Source organism: Nesoenas mayeri (genome assembly GCF_963082525.1).
Source record: "Nesoenas mayeri genome assembly, chromosome: 10".
NCBI classification, from domain to species: Eukaryota; Metazoa; Chordata; class Aves; order Columbiformes; family Columbidae; genus Nesoenas; species Nesoenas mayeri.
The window spans coordinates 8,627,720-8,641,042 of NC_137560.1; the positions used below are offsets into that span (position 1 = coordinate 8,627,720).

Sequence of the window (13,323 nt, forward strand, 5' to 3'; positions counted from 1 at the left end):
GGCAGTGTATTTGTCTGGTAAGGTATTTAACGTGTTGTGTAGAGCACAGGAAAACTTTATATAGTTTATATGTTCACAAGAAATTTGGCTTAGATGCTGTATTTTTTAAGGTTGGTTTTACTCTACCTTTGTATTTAAAAAAGAAAAATGAGAACCCCTTTTCCAGTTTATTCCCTGTTTTACCACAACAAATGGGATATCGGGTGTCTGTGCAGGAGTGTTAACCAACACACTTACTGAAATTTAAATAAAAAGTACTCTGTACAGCCAAGGCTGTGTTAGCACAGCAGGTCTGCAGATGCTGTGAGCGTTCCAAAGGCTGTAGTGTGAACATGGGATTTTTTTCTCCTGGTTCAAAAGGCAGAGCTTGTCATGATACTGAAAAGTCATCAAAAACTCCTTAACACTGTTTTGGAAGTGTCAAAAAGCAGGCCCTTGATTCAGCATGCTGGGCACAGGGAGGATCACTCCTCTAATCAAGCACTGGTGTGACTCGTATTTATTACACATACCAATTGCATATTCATTAGTTTCTACCTTAGTTCATGCCTTAAATGTAGGTTATTTACGTAACCCCACCCTTGGTCAGGAGTCCTTTTTTGGTGTTCTGGGGTCTCTGGTGGCCCCTGGTGCTCTTCACAGCCTGGTGCCCCTTGGGTTACAATTGTCTGGTCCTGACATGGTTCTTGAGTGTGCATTTTGTTGTTCTGTGCTACCACACAGCAGAAGCCACGTAGCTCTTTCTTTAACCTAGTGGAACATCCCACTTGCCCATCTTGAAAACCAAGGACATTTGCCTCATGTCCAGCCTCTGTGTAGCTATTGTTCCTCTAGTAAGTGTCTGTTCCATTAGGCCTAGTGTGGTTTCTAGACAACTTTCTTCCTCTTATCAGTTAAAACTCTGGTGTTTTGTTTTAGCACTTTTCTGAAAGACCATTGACTTCGTTAATGCTTAGGAAAGACCAGTTGAGTAGAGACACGTGCCAGGGAGCGGCAGAGCCGCCCAGCTCCGTGTCTGCAAAGGGTCGGTGCTGGTCAGTGGTGGCCAAGGCAGGACTTCATGCGTTCATTTACATTTTCGGGAAACTTGTATTTCTGTAAATCGTGGAGTTTGTTTGTTTGTTTTGCAGATGTAGTTTTTCGTCCAAATGACCTGTAAAGCAATCCTCTCCAGGGCCAGGTTAAAGAGCAGTTTTCCTCTGTGACAGCTCACGCCAGCGAAGTCTCCTTTGTGAGGAACAAGCTTTCCGTTTTAATGATTGCTCTGTGGGATTAATATTTTTCTTGACCTGAAGGCACGCTTAACTTTCAAATAAAGCCAAGCGCAAGGCAGCAGAACAGCAGAAGGGGACGCTGAACAGGAATGTTAGTAGGTTTTGTAAGTTGTTATAAAGTTTCAGGCAAATCTCAACTCAAGCAGGCAGGTAGCTCAGAAAATGTTTTCCCTGTCCCTGTCTGAAGTCCCAGTTCTCAGTTTCTGAGAGCAGAACTATTATCTTTCCTCTCTTCACAAACAGACCTGCAAAATGAGCAAGTTAAAATGAAAAATTAACTCTGAAGATGGTAAATATTTTTTCTATTCTTTCTTTTAAAAAAATCTAGTAGGGTTATTCTGGAGGTTGTTTTCTTTTGTCCTTGAATTTTTCAGGTTCAGTTCAGACAATTTGACATCTCACCTCGAGGTTTATTACAGTTCAGCAGAGTCCTGGCAATGTTGTTTTAGCAAATGTTTTCCAGACTATGGATTGCACGTTATGTTAGCGGCTGGAAGGACTGTGAAATATTCAGGACTGGCACCGCAATTAAACAGTGGTGTGTTTACAGTGCGTCTGGAGAACTGCACTGTCAATTCAGAAGAGTGCTTAATGGTTTCTTAATGAATATACAGCACAGAGGAGCTCTGGGTCCTTTTGTCAGATCAGCTGCAAGTTTTGAGAAGGGACCGTGAAATACATGAACAATGTGTTAGTGATAAATATTAACTACAGTTTTCAATAGAGGAAATAGATTACGTTTAATGGTGTGTGCTGGTTCCAAAATAATTAATTTCAGGTCCAGGCTGCAGAGGTCACCTGGATTCTAGTTGCTGATTCAGCTGGTTTATACATGACTGTTTCTGACCATGTGCTGGCCCAGGACAAGCATTTAATCTGGTGAAATCCTTCCCCTTGGGAGGAGGAAGCAAAGGCATTTCCCTTTGTGTTTCTTCCTCCCTCCAATCTCCACCCTGCATCTGTACAGTTGTTGGGAAATTTACTTCCTTGCAATTGTTAATTCTTCATGCATCTTTGAAATAAAGCCTCTGTTCCCCAGTTAAGTCCATGGTTGGCTGAACATCTTAAAACTTTGTTGGAACAATACAGATTAAAAGTAATTTATACATTACAGATCACTTGCCAAGCACACCCATAGTAAATTGAAATGAGTACGCTGTTATTTTGGAGCCATCTCAGCTTCAGGTACACTTGACTTGGTTTGCTTGTGTCACAGACTTTAGGAGGGCTTTTGTCCCATAATTTGCTCCATCACGGGTTTTCTTCTCAGAATACATGCTATAAAGCAACACACCTTTCTCTGTTTCGTTGCTGTTACTAATTAAATCACCCTTATGAAGACATCCTTTTAATGCAGCAAACAATATGAAGTATGACTGGTTCTCGAGAATGTCGTTTTCCTTGCACACACACTTTGGTGTGTGGTTTCCCTGAAGCGTTTGAAGCGCAGTGGGTGAGGTCTGTGTATTTGCTCAGCAGGATTAAACAGAGATAGGACTGTTTGCAGACTTGGACAAGCTCAAGTGCAGGAGCTGATGTGAGTTTTTGTTGGGTGAACTCAGTAGCCTGTTTGAACAGCAGAAATTAATCCTCTTCCTGGAGGGGCAGAGGTAACTCCGTGGCGTACCTAGCACCAGGGTGTCAGTGCATGTGTGAGTTTTTTTGGGGGGGAGACAGAATGGGTTTTTCTCTGAACCAGAAGGCCGGTTTCTCAGAAAAGTGCATTAGTACCTAGTGGCAAAACCCGGGGACCTTTTTTGATGTTTCTTTTCACCAATATGAATATGTTTCCTTAATCTCTGCACTGACATTGTCTTTTTCTAAGGCAGGACATGCTGCTGCAGTCTGGCTGCTGTTGGCTGTGACTGATAAATTAGTTCAGGAGACTCAAAATGGTATCAAATGATAGATTGTATTCCAAGTTCAGTGGTCTGAAATAAAAATGGTGGCAGCCAGCTAATAAAATGACCAAAACTGAGCGCAGTGAACAAGAAAAACAGGGCTATTAGGTGACTTTGAAGTAAGCTTAGGCATTGCAACTGCTGCAGTTTGGCAAAGGGGACAAATCTCCTATCAATATGAAAGGAAGAGCTCCCACTGATGTTGATAAAAGGCAGAAATACAATGGAGCAAATAAAAACCAGTTGTATTGACAATGGGAAAAAATGCTCTTCTGGCTTTTTCCTTACTCGATTGTTGTGGAAGGTCCTACCCTGCCAATGGCAATCTCCAGTTACCCTGAACTTTGCAGCATTTTCAACCGGTGAGCCATGTCCACATTTCTTGTAGATTAAAACCCACAAGCTGCTGATGCCATGAGCAGTTGATCAGCTCCCCATTGCTGATTCAAGATGTTACCTTTTCCTGCTGGATGGGATTGTCCCTCAACAGCTCCTCCCTATAAACAAGAAACATGTCCTAGGGTTAAATTGCTGGTTACCCAATCTCTTTGATACACCTTCATGGGGTTACCTCTGTTACAAACTCCTAATATTTTCAAAATGTATAAGTAAGACTATATAGTCTGAGTTGTGGCTGAAAGACTGTACCATAAGAGACTCATTTTTTGTAAGAGAAACTGAGCAGTTTCCTTGGAAATGTGTGGAAATAACTATAACCTGTAATGAAGGACCTATGTGAGCCAGCTGGACTCGGAGCCTTAGAATTTTTTTGTTGTTTTATTTCTTGGCTAAAGCTACATGTAATTACTATGTATATGGTCTTTTATGATACAGCATATACTATAATACTACAGCAATAATAGTTCATCTTATATAGTGCTATATACTGTAACCCCATGAGGGCTATGAGGGGAGAGGCATGAGACTGGGACATGTTGGCAGCCATAGAATCAAAGCTTTTCTGAGATAGCGTAATGGAAATGTCTAATTGCAAATGCCATTTGTCCTCACTGGTTATGATCCTGGAGGCTGGCAGAACCCATGTCACAGTGGTACAGCCCGGTGGGACGGGAGGTCCTGTGGCACTTTGTGTGTGTTTCTGCCATGATCCTGCTTCAGGAGGGCATGTGAAGCATGAGAAGGCTTCTGCTGAAGGAGAAGACCCTCCTGCTTCCAGTAAAACATTTATTTCTCTTGCACATAAACCGCATAATGTATAAGAGCTTATATTTTTTTCAAGAAACAATTGGGGTTGTCATTTCTCTAGCAAGACTGCACTCCATTCCTGCTGCTTCCTTTCAGCTCATTTGCTGAAAGCTGCTTCTGAAAGAGCAGGAGAGGGAAGCGCTCGCAAACAAGGATGTGGAGATGTCTTAGGAAGCGGTACCTGCATGTATCCCACCCTTGTGGGGCTGACGACCTGCAGAATGCAGGTGTAAAAAGAAATAGAAACACAAGTCTGAAACAGAAAACCAAACTTTTTGGAGAAGCAAATATTAATCTTTGTAATATCTTTATGTGCTAAAAGTATGTCTTCTTGTCTCCCCCCTAGATTGCAAACAGTCACTGAGGGAAGAAGGGGCAACAGTAACTATGAACAGGAGAGGAGCTATCAAGCAAGCCAAAATCCAGTACATCAAAAATCATGAATTTATTGCTACCTTCTTTGGACAACCTACTTTTTGCTCTGTCTGCAAGGACTTTGTATGGTAAGAAGGAAATGCTAAGCTTCTCCCATCCCCAAAGGCTAAATAACTGCAAAATATGCTTCAGGTATATTGACACAAAACATGACATGTAAATTCACAAGTGTTTGGAAATTGAAATAATATATTTACTAAGAGTGTTGTTATACATAAGAACTAAAGTTGTCTCTTTCACATTAAAAACTGGAAATTCAACATTTTTGCAACTGAAATGATTGGCAAAAATTCCATCAGCATCAAAAGTGAGATCTGGCCAGTAATGCACAGTGTTCTTTTACAAGAGAGTGAGATGGGTGGATCTGAGAAAGTGGTGCTCAAACATTAAAATATGCAGTGGCTAGTAGCAGAGTAAATACCCATCATGAGCAAGAAGCTGGATCTCTTTCATAGTAAGGCCTTTTTTGTAGTAAGTCAGATCAGGAGGTTTTCTTGTATGATTGAAACCTTTTCTTTCTGCGTTTCCCTCCATTTTGCTGGTCTAGCAAATCACACTACCTTATTTTCTAAACCTTACATTCATGAGAGAAGATTCAGAATAGCAGAAGTTAGACCAGTTCTTGAATTAGAGCAAATATTCTCATAGACAAAGGGTTGATTGTTTGACATGGTAAAACAAACAAAACACCAACCACCACCACCACCACCAAAGTGCTTTTATGATTTCCTTCTTTATCATTTGTTTTTCAGGGGACTCAACAAGCAGGGATACAAATGTAGGCGTAAGTTAATTTTACATATTTTTCTTCTACTGCTTTCCACATTTTCCACGTTAACCTGTAGATTTAATAGTTACTATTGAAAAATCTTCTGAAAATGTGCATGGCACAGTGCATCATCACTTCAGATGGTAGTAGTAGATATTAAACATCAGTTTCGCATGATAACCTAAGGCTGTCTAATTATGATTCCTATCCAAGTTTTTAGTATCAAGATTTAGACTTAGCTATTCTTCTCGTAAGAGTGTAACGCATTTGAAAAGTTGCAGTCATTTTTAAGAGCAATTTTTATGAAACTTTTTCTAAAATTAATTACAATTATCGATGGATTTTACAGCTGAATTGAAAAGCACATTTGACTTAGCATAGATCTCTATGCATTGCTTCAAACAGTGGGGAGGTATCAAAGGGTAAAACTCAAAGCATAGTATTGGCCTTCTGTTATCAAATGTTGGCATTTCCTAATGGAGGCAGATTTAGTTTAGAAGTAGAGGTTATGTAAAAATAAAATGGGGAGAAGCTGTTTTAAAAAGATCCTCATCTTGATAGAAAATAAAGGTTTTGGTGTATACAGTATGATGGGAAGGAGTGCTTTTCACATCATGCTATGAAATGTGAACACCTCATCCTGTGTATTTATTATCTGAAGGAATCTTTCTTTTTTTTCTTGCGCATGTCTTGAAGAATGCAATGCTGCTATTCATAAGAAATGTATTGATAAAATCATTGGGAGGTGTACTGGTACCGCAGCCAACAGCAGGGACACAATGGTAAGAGCTGGAACAGCACATTTAGAGTGTAACTATGTAGTTAAATGCTCTTGAACTAAAAAAAATCTTGTATAGAAATGGCCAAGTCCATTCGGGAACTGCTTGACCATACAACCAAGTTAGTGTCTTCTCTGAAGATTGCATGAAACTTGTAGTGGATGAAAGTTTCAAGCAAGAAGTATAGTTAAAAGGGGGTGGGTAGTATTTGATGGGCAGATTCTTTCCCTGCTAGATGAGAGCTGTTAAAACTGGGGTATCCAAGATAAAACTGTTACAGCTCTGTAGTACCCTGCTTTCTGTAAGAAGATCCTGTTTTGGGTAAAGCGCCTCATTCCCTTTCCCTGTCTGTCCTCAGTTTCAAAAGGAACGTTTCAAAATCGACATGCCTCATCGCTTCAAAGTTTACAATTATATGAGCCCGAACTTCTGCGACCACTGCGGCAGCCTGCTCTGGGGGCTGGTCAGACAGGGGCTCAAGTGTGAAGGTGAGGAGGAGGAGGGAGGGCAGCTACAACCACTCTGGGCTTTTCCAATGTATTCTCCCCGGCTCTGCCCCCGACTAGAGATTTGCTATTGCTACACACTGCGTTTGTGTATGTATGTTACATAGAATAGGATTCATGTCATCTATGCGTGGCTGAAAAAGTTTTTGTACTAGAGAGAGACAAAGAGGCACTTGGCTCATGTGACGGCTCAGCCAAGTTGAGCTTCTAATGCAGTCAGAAAACATGCTGTGGAGGTGTGATCTTGAGTATAATCAGAATTACTGCTTTGGGAATGCCTGAAATTTGGCGAGTCTGACTTAAGGTATTACTGTACTGAAAGAGTTTACTGTAATTCAATGAGGACTGGGTTAGGGAGCAATTAAATAGTCTGTACATCCATAAATCCATGGGTCCAGATGGGATGCATCCGCGGTTGCTGAGGGAGCTGGCTGAAGTCATTGCTGGACCACTCTCCATCATCTTTGCCAAGTCTTGGGAAACGGGAGAGGTGCCCGAGGATTGGAGGAAAGCAAATGTCACTCCAGTCTTCAAAAAGGGCAAGAAGGAGGACCCGGGTAATTATAGACTGGTCAGCCTCACCTCTGTCCCTGGGAAAATAATGGAACAGCTTATCCTTGGTGCCATCTCAAGGCATATCAAGGATAAGAGGATTATTAGAGGCAGTCAGCATGGCTTTACCAAGGGTAAGTCACGCTTGACCAACCTCGTAGCCTTTTATGAGAATGTAACAAGGTGGATGGATGATGGCAGAGCGGTGGATGTGGTCTACCTTGACTTCAGTAAAGCCTTTGACACAGTCTCCCACAGCATCCTCACAGCTAAGTTGAGGAGGTCTGATCTAGACAATAGAGTAGTGAGGTGGGTTGCAAACTGGCTTAAGGAGAGAAGCCAGAGAGTGGTAGTCAGTGGTGCGGAGTCTAGTTGGAGGCCACTATCTAGTGCAGTGCCTCAGGGGTCAGTAGTGGGGCCAATATTATTCAATATATTCATTAACGATTTAGACGAGGGAATAGAGTGTACTATCAGCAAGTTTGCTGATGACACGAAGCTGGGAGGAGTGGCTGACACGCCAGAAGGCTGTGCTGCCATCCAGCGGGACCTGGACAGGCTGGAGAGTTGGGCGGGGAATAACCTAATGAAATTTAACAAGGGAAAGTGTAGAGTCCTGCATCTGGGCAGGAACAACCCCAGGTTCCAGTATAGGTTGGGAAATTACATATTAGAGAGCAGTGTAGGGGAAAGGGACCTGGGGGTCCTGGTGGACAACAGGATGAGCATGAGCCAGCACTGTGCCCTTGTGGCCAGGAAGGCCAGTGGCATCCTGGGGTGTATTAGAAGGGGGGTGGTTAGTAGATCGAGAGAGGTTCTCCTTCCCCTCTATTCTGCCCTGGTGAGACCACATCTGGAATATTGTGTCCAGTTCTGGGCCCCTCAGTTCCAGCAGGACAGGGAACTGCTGGAGAGGGCCCAGCGTAGGGCAACAAAGATGATTAAGGGAGTGGAGCATCTCCCTTATGAAGAAAGGCTGAGGGAGCTGGGTCTCTTTAGTTTGGAGAAGAGGAGACTGAGGGGTGACCTTATTAATGTTTATAAATATATAAAGGGTGAGTGCCACGAGGATGGAGCCAGGCTCTTCTCAGTGGCAAACAGTGACAGGACAAGGGGTAATGGGATCAAGCTGGAACACAAGAGGTTCCACTTAAATTTGAGAAAAGACTTCTTCTCAGTGAGGGTGACAGACACTGGAACAGGCTGCCCAGGGAGGTTGTGGAGTCTCCTACTCTGCAGACATTCAAAACCCACCTGGACATGTTCCTGTGCGACCTCACCTAGGCGTTCCTGCTCCAGCAGGGGGATTGAACTAGATGATCTTTTGGGGTCCCTTCCAATCCCAGACATACTGTGGTACTGTGATACTGTGAAATACCACTTTTAAAATTCTCCCACTAAAAGGCAAGATGATCTTTATTGTAACAGGTTTTGAGAATAATGATGATTGGAGCTTTTTCCTTTCAAACAATTTTTGTAGCTTTCACTGGGTCAAAGATTTAAAGTGTAATTTTATTACCAGTGACCAGGTTTCTGAACTACACAGAGAAAACAGCCCTTTTTGTTGTAATGTCAGACAGTGTTTATGTGATGCTTGTATAACCATCCTTACATTTCTTTTAGAATGTGGGATGAACGTGCATCATAAATGCCAGACGAAGGTGGCAAACTTATGTGGAATAAACCAGAAGTTGCTAGCTGAAGCATTAAATCAAGTTAGCCAGGTATGCTTTATTGCCATTTCTCAGGTAATTAGTTGTTTGCAGAGCATTTTTAGGTTTTTACTTCATCTTTTCTGTATCACTTTTATGGGGAACTGAGTTTGGAATGGAGGAAAACAGCTTTCTCTTTTTAATTTGAACTCTAAAGAGACAAACAAGGATGTCAATAGTGTAAAGGTGACATTGGATGGGGGGGGAAATCCCACCTAACAAATAATATTTTAAAAGGTGTGTGGATTCATGAAATCCAGCTTCGTTCTTCTGTGGTGCCAAGGTTATTCTCTCCCTTTCTGTTTAATTGTTTAAACAGCAGCATCATAACACTGAAATCTGGTTTTTCCATGCTTCAACTTTAGAATTCCACCTGAACGTTAAATAAATCTGGAGAAATATACCAGATATTTTCAACTTTTCTTAATCTGATATATACACACAGAAAACTCCTCTGGAATTAACACTGGCCCCATAGTGACATTGTCCATCTCCTGCTGCAGCATGGCTGTGTCTTGTGGTTGACTTCTGACTTGCAAATAAAGATTCAGACACAAGCTCTGAAGTAAAACAGGAAAATATATGACAAAAGCCAACAGTATTTCCTCTGAGCTGAGTGTTCCTGGGCTTTCACAGGATATTTGCTTTGAAAAGGGAGAGCTGTTGCACCAGCTCTTTCACAACACAAAACCGCTCCATCTTTTCATTGTTAAAAATTGATCTCAGGGATCTTCCACACATAAAATTTGTTTCCCTGTGTTTTTCCCTGTGTTTTCCCTGGATGTCACACATAGATCTGACTTCAGCTTGTCCAGTGTGACGGTGATTCCTGTTTCAAGTGAACATATGTCCAAGGGGACATTTTCCTTCCACCACAGATTCAAACCATTATACCTTTAATAATTCTGCAATGAACAATACAACATAGACTGTTCAGGAATTTCAGTTACTTATTTTGTTGCAGTGAAGGAAGTGAAGTAATTGGTTGATCTGAAGCTGTAAAGAATGTGGCTAAATAGTCTATGAACCAGACTTCTTGAGAAAAGATCTGTGCTAGGAATTAATAATAAAAAAGAGACGTTTATACTGCCATCATGTTACATTTAACAGCTATTGTTATAAATATTTCTAAAGCAATAGTGCAAATATAATTTCATATGGTTCCCTCCTCAGAAATCTACTCGCAAGTCTGATTCTGGATCTGTAGAAAATGTTGGTATTTATCAAGATTTTGATAAGAAACCTAAAGGTCCAGGAGGAGATACAACAGGTAAGAAAACCTACAGTGTCTTTATTTATCACTTTACCTACCAGGCTACATAAACGAACAACTTCAGTTATTTGTTCTTGCCTTATGTTAGACAATTTTTTAATAAGAACTGTTAAAAATATATATATGCATATATTTTTTTTAACTTTTTCCTGGCCACACAAAAAGCTTACATAACTTTTGATAAATACCCGTAGTTTCTAGTCCATGACCATACTGACCTTTCTGCAAAGCACTTGGTTTACTCACTGCAGCGCAGTTCCCCGTGATGAACTGGAGGGTGCCTCACCAGCCAGATATGCACATAAATCCCCTTCCCTCCCTCCTGTAACTGAGGTGTCACGCACATTGTTAACTGTCATGATTTGTTCACAAACCATTAGCAACCAATGGCAAATACTATCTATTTTAGAATATAAGTAGCCAAAACACTGCTTGAGATGAAACAGCTCAAATAGTTTTAGCAGTACCTGGAATCCTGTCTCTACAGGCTCAGAATAAGGGTTTGTATATTTTTTTACTATTACTAAAGGGTTCTAGCATTCTGTAAGCTTAGCTTTCATAACTGCTAGCCTATGATAACTTATGCAAAAATATATGCAACACTAGAAGTAACTTTTTACCAGATGGAAATCACCAGGCTCAGTAAGAGATAATGGGTGGTTTTGGAGTGGTATAGGATTTTATATATTCATCCATGCATTGAGCTGATGCTGTTGAAATACCCAGTAAGAAAAATATTTTTATATTATTTATCATACTTGTTCTGGTTTACTAGAACAGATTGGAAAAAAAAAAAAAAACCCAACCAATTCTTGCGAAGTGGGTCTGGTTTAATACTAAGTCATGGTGCAGCCGCTGTGATTCTTCCCTGGGTTATCACAGATGCTGGGCAGCTTGCAGGACGTACGTACTATCATCTCATGATTAACATCAGTGTTGTCTTAGTGACCCAGTGAAGGTCAAAAATACAGTTATTAATTGTAGAATATAATCAGGATTAACCTGTATGGTTGTGTTTCTTGGTGACCATCAGGCATAAATCGGATTGTTTTATGGCCTCTCTGCTTAGGCTGAGGGACTGTCCTGTTCTGCTAACAGAAATAGTTTGTTCACAAGCAGTCCTTGTAAAGTATCTTTTTCTACAAATTATGGTCTGTATCTTAGTCACAGGAGAGAGTTAGGGCTTTTGATTTTTATAATGCCAGTCTAAGTGTTGCTTAAACCCAGTATCAGAAACAATGGCAGATTCAGTTCAAGTCCAACACTTCAGTAATTTAAACTTTGTTATAAACTACAGGAGTTGGCCCTTACGTTTAGATTTGCCAAGTGTTCCAGCAGCAGATGCATTGAAATGTCATGTCACTACTGACTTTTTAGCGGAGCATCTGAGTCAGGCAGTATTTCTGCATATATTGAACTTTAAACTCCCTGTTTCAATTAGCAGATAGCAGCGAGTACGATAAACTCTGGGAGGGCAGCACAGCCAAGACAGCGCCACGAATTGCAACCAGGAGAAAATTCAACATAGAAAGCTTTGTCTTCCATAAAGTACTAGGGAAAGGAAGTTTTGGAAAGGTATGTAACAAACTTATGGAGCTTAAGGTGTCTGCGTTGTTGATCTCTGCAATGTGATGAGCTATTCCATTAAGTAGAAAGGTTTTGCTGTTACAGCCACTTGGGTAGATAGTCTTTTATCAGAGTTGAATAATAGCCATCTTTGTCAAAGACACTTTGAAGTTCATTGCCTGAATTTTGTCTAAACTCAAAATTGATTCATAATGTACAACAGTTTTTCAATTATTTAGTATCAAGGCAGAGGAGTTGCCCTTTATGCACTGAAGTGCAAAAGGATGCTTAATGTTCACACACTCCATATAGAAGCAGCCTCATAATGCTCCTGTGGGAGAGCAGCCTGACCCCCACAGGTTCTGTCTGAAGCTACAGTTCTCATGAAGCAACAGGCTTCACATGTCTTCTGCTTAAACACTCACAAGACAGAAAAACTGCCTTGTGCCCCATCTCATCTCTGTGCCCAGCAACTTCACCTTCCCAAATCTCACTCATCTTTCACAGTGAAAAGTTTTTTTTTTAATTGTCATCGCACCTGCTATAAACACCTTTGACTTTACAGATACTATCAGCAACAATCTTTCCTATGTGTGCTATAATCTCGTCTTTTATTTTTTGCAGGTTCTGCTTGCTGAGCTGAAAGGGAAGAACGAATTCTTTGCTATCAAAGCTCTGAAGAAAGATGTGGTGCTAATTGATGATGATGTGGAATGTACCATGGTGGAAAAGCGAGTCCTTGCACTTGCATGGGAAAATCCGTTTCTCACGCATCTTTACTGCACGTTTCAGACAAAGGTAAGAAAACCCAGTGGCAACAGCAATGCAACAGATGGAGCCTTTTAATGGACGCTGTTACCAGCTGTCTAGTAAAAGTAGCTTTGTGATGCAAGAATTAAATTTGCTTTTCTTGTCCTCCTTGTAGTAGTTCACAGGGCTTATGGTAAGTAAATATGAGTATGAACCCCAACATGTGTTGATGAGAACAGAATAAGATCATAAAAAGCATCTATGCAATCTGAAATAAGAGACAGTTTAATTTAAATCCTTGATCTTAGCTTTATCCTCTGTTAGGGGGAAAAAGATCACTGTCAGAGGTCAGTAAGTCTTTGTAAATGTGTATTTTTGTATGTTTTTATATATTTTATATATGTTTAGAAACCCACAGAATACAGCATCAGCTATTTAGCTTTATAATACACAGCCAGATTATTCAAATCTGTAGGAGCCTCATATGCTCTTAGGCATGCATGAAATAGAGAAATACTTCAGGAGAGGAGGAAAGCGGCTCCTTGGTCCCCAGTAGCCACATCGCTACTTTATATGGGGTTGCAATAGCATCAGTAATTT

At 40.9% G+C, this 13,323-nt stretch overlaps 1 protein-coding gene across 1 annotated transcript in view; it reads left to right on the forward strand.

The window, feature by feature from the left end:
- Positions 1-13,323, forward strand: part of PRKCD (protein kinase C delta) — a gene marked incomplete at its 3' end in the record, with an annotated part of 43,526 nt that overhangs the window by 23,687 nt on the left and 6,516 nt on the right. Inside the window, exons 6-13 of the mRNA XM_080350218.1 lie at positions 4,728-4,884; positions 5,569-5,600; positions 6,282-6,367; positions 6,723-6,852; positions 9,046-9,146; positions 10,308-10,404; positions 11,849-11,982; positions 12,598-12,771. Of these exons, the coding sequence (XP_080206344.1) occupies positions 4,728-4,884; positions 5,569-5,600; positions 6,282-6,367; positions 6,723-6,852; positions 9,046-9,146; positions 10,308-10,404; positions 11,849-11,982; positions 12,598-12,771 (911 nt within the window). The remainder of the gene's footprint in view (positions 1-4,727; positions 4,885-5,568; positions 5,601-6,281; positions 6,368-6,722; positions 6,853-9,045; positions 9,147-10,307; positions 10,405-11,848; positions 11,983-12,597; positions 12,772-13,323) is intronic.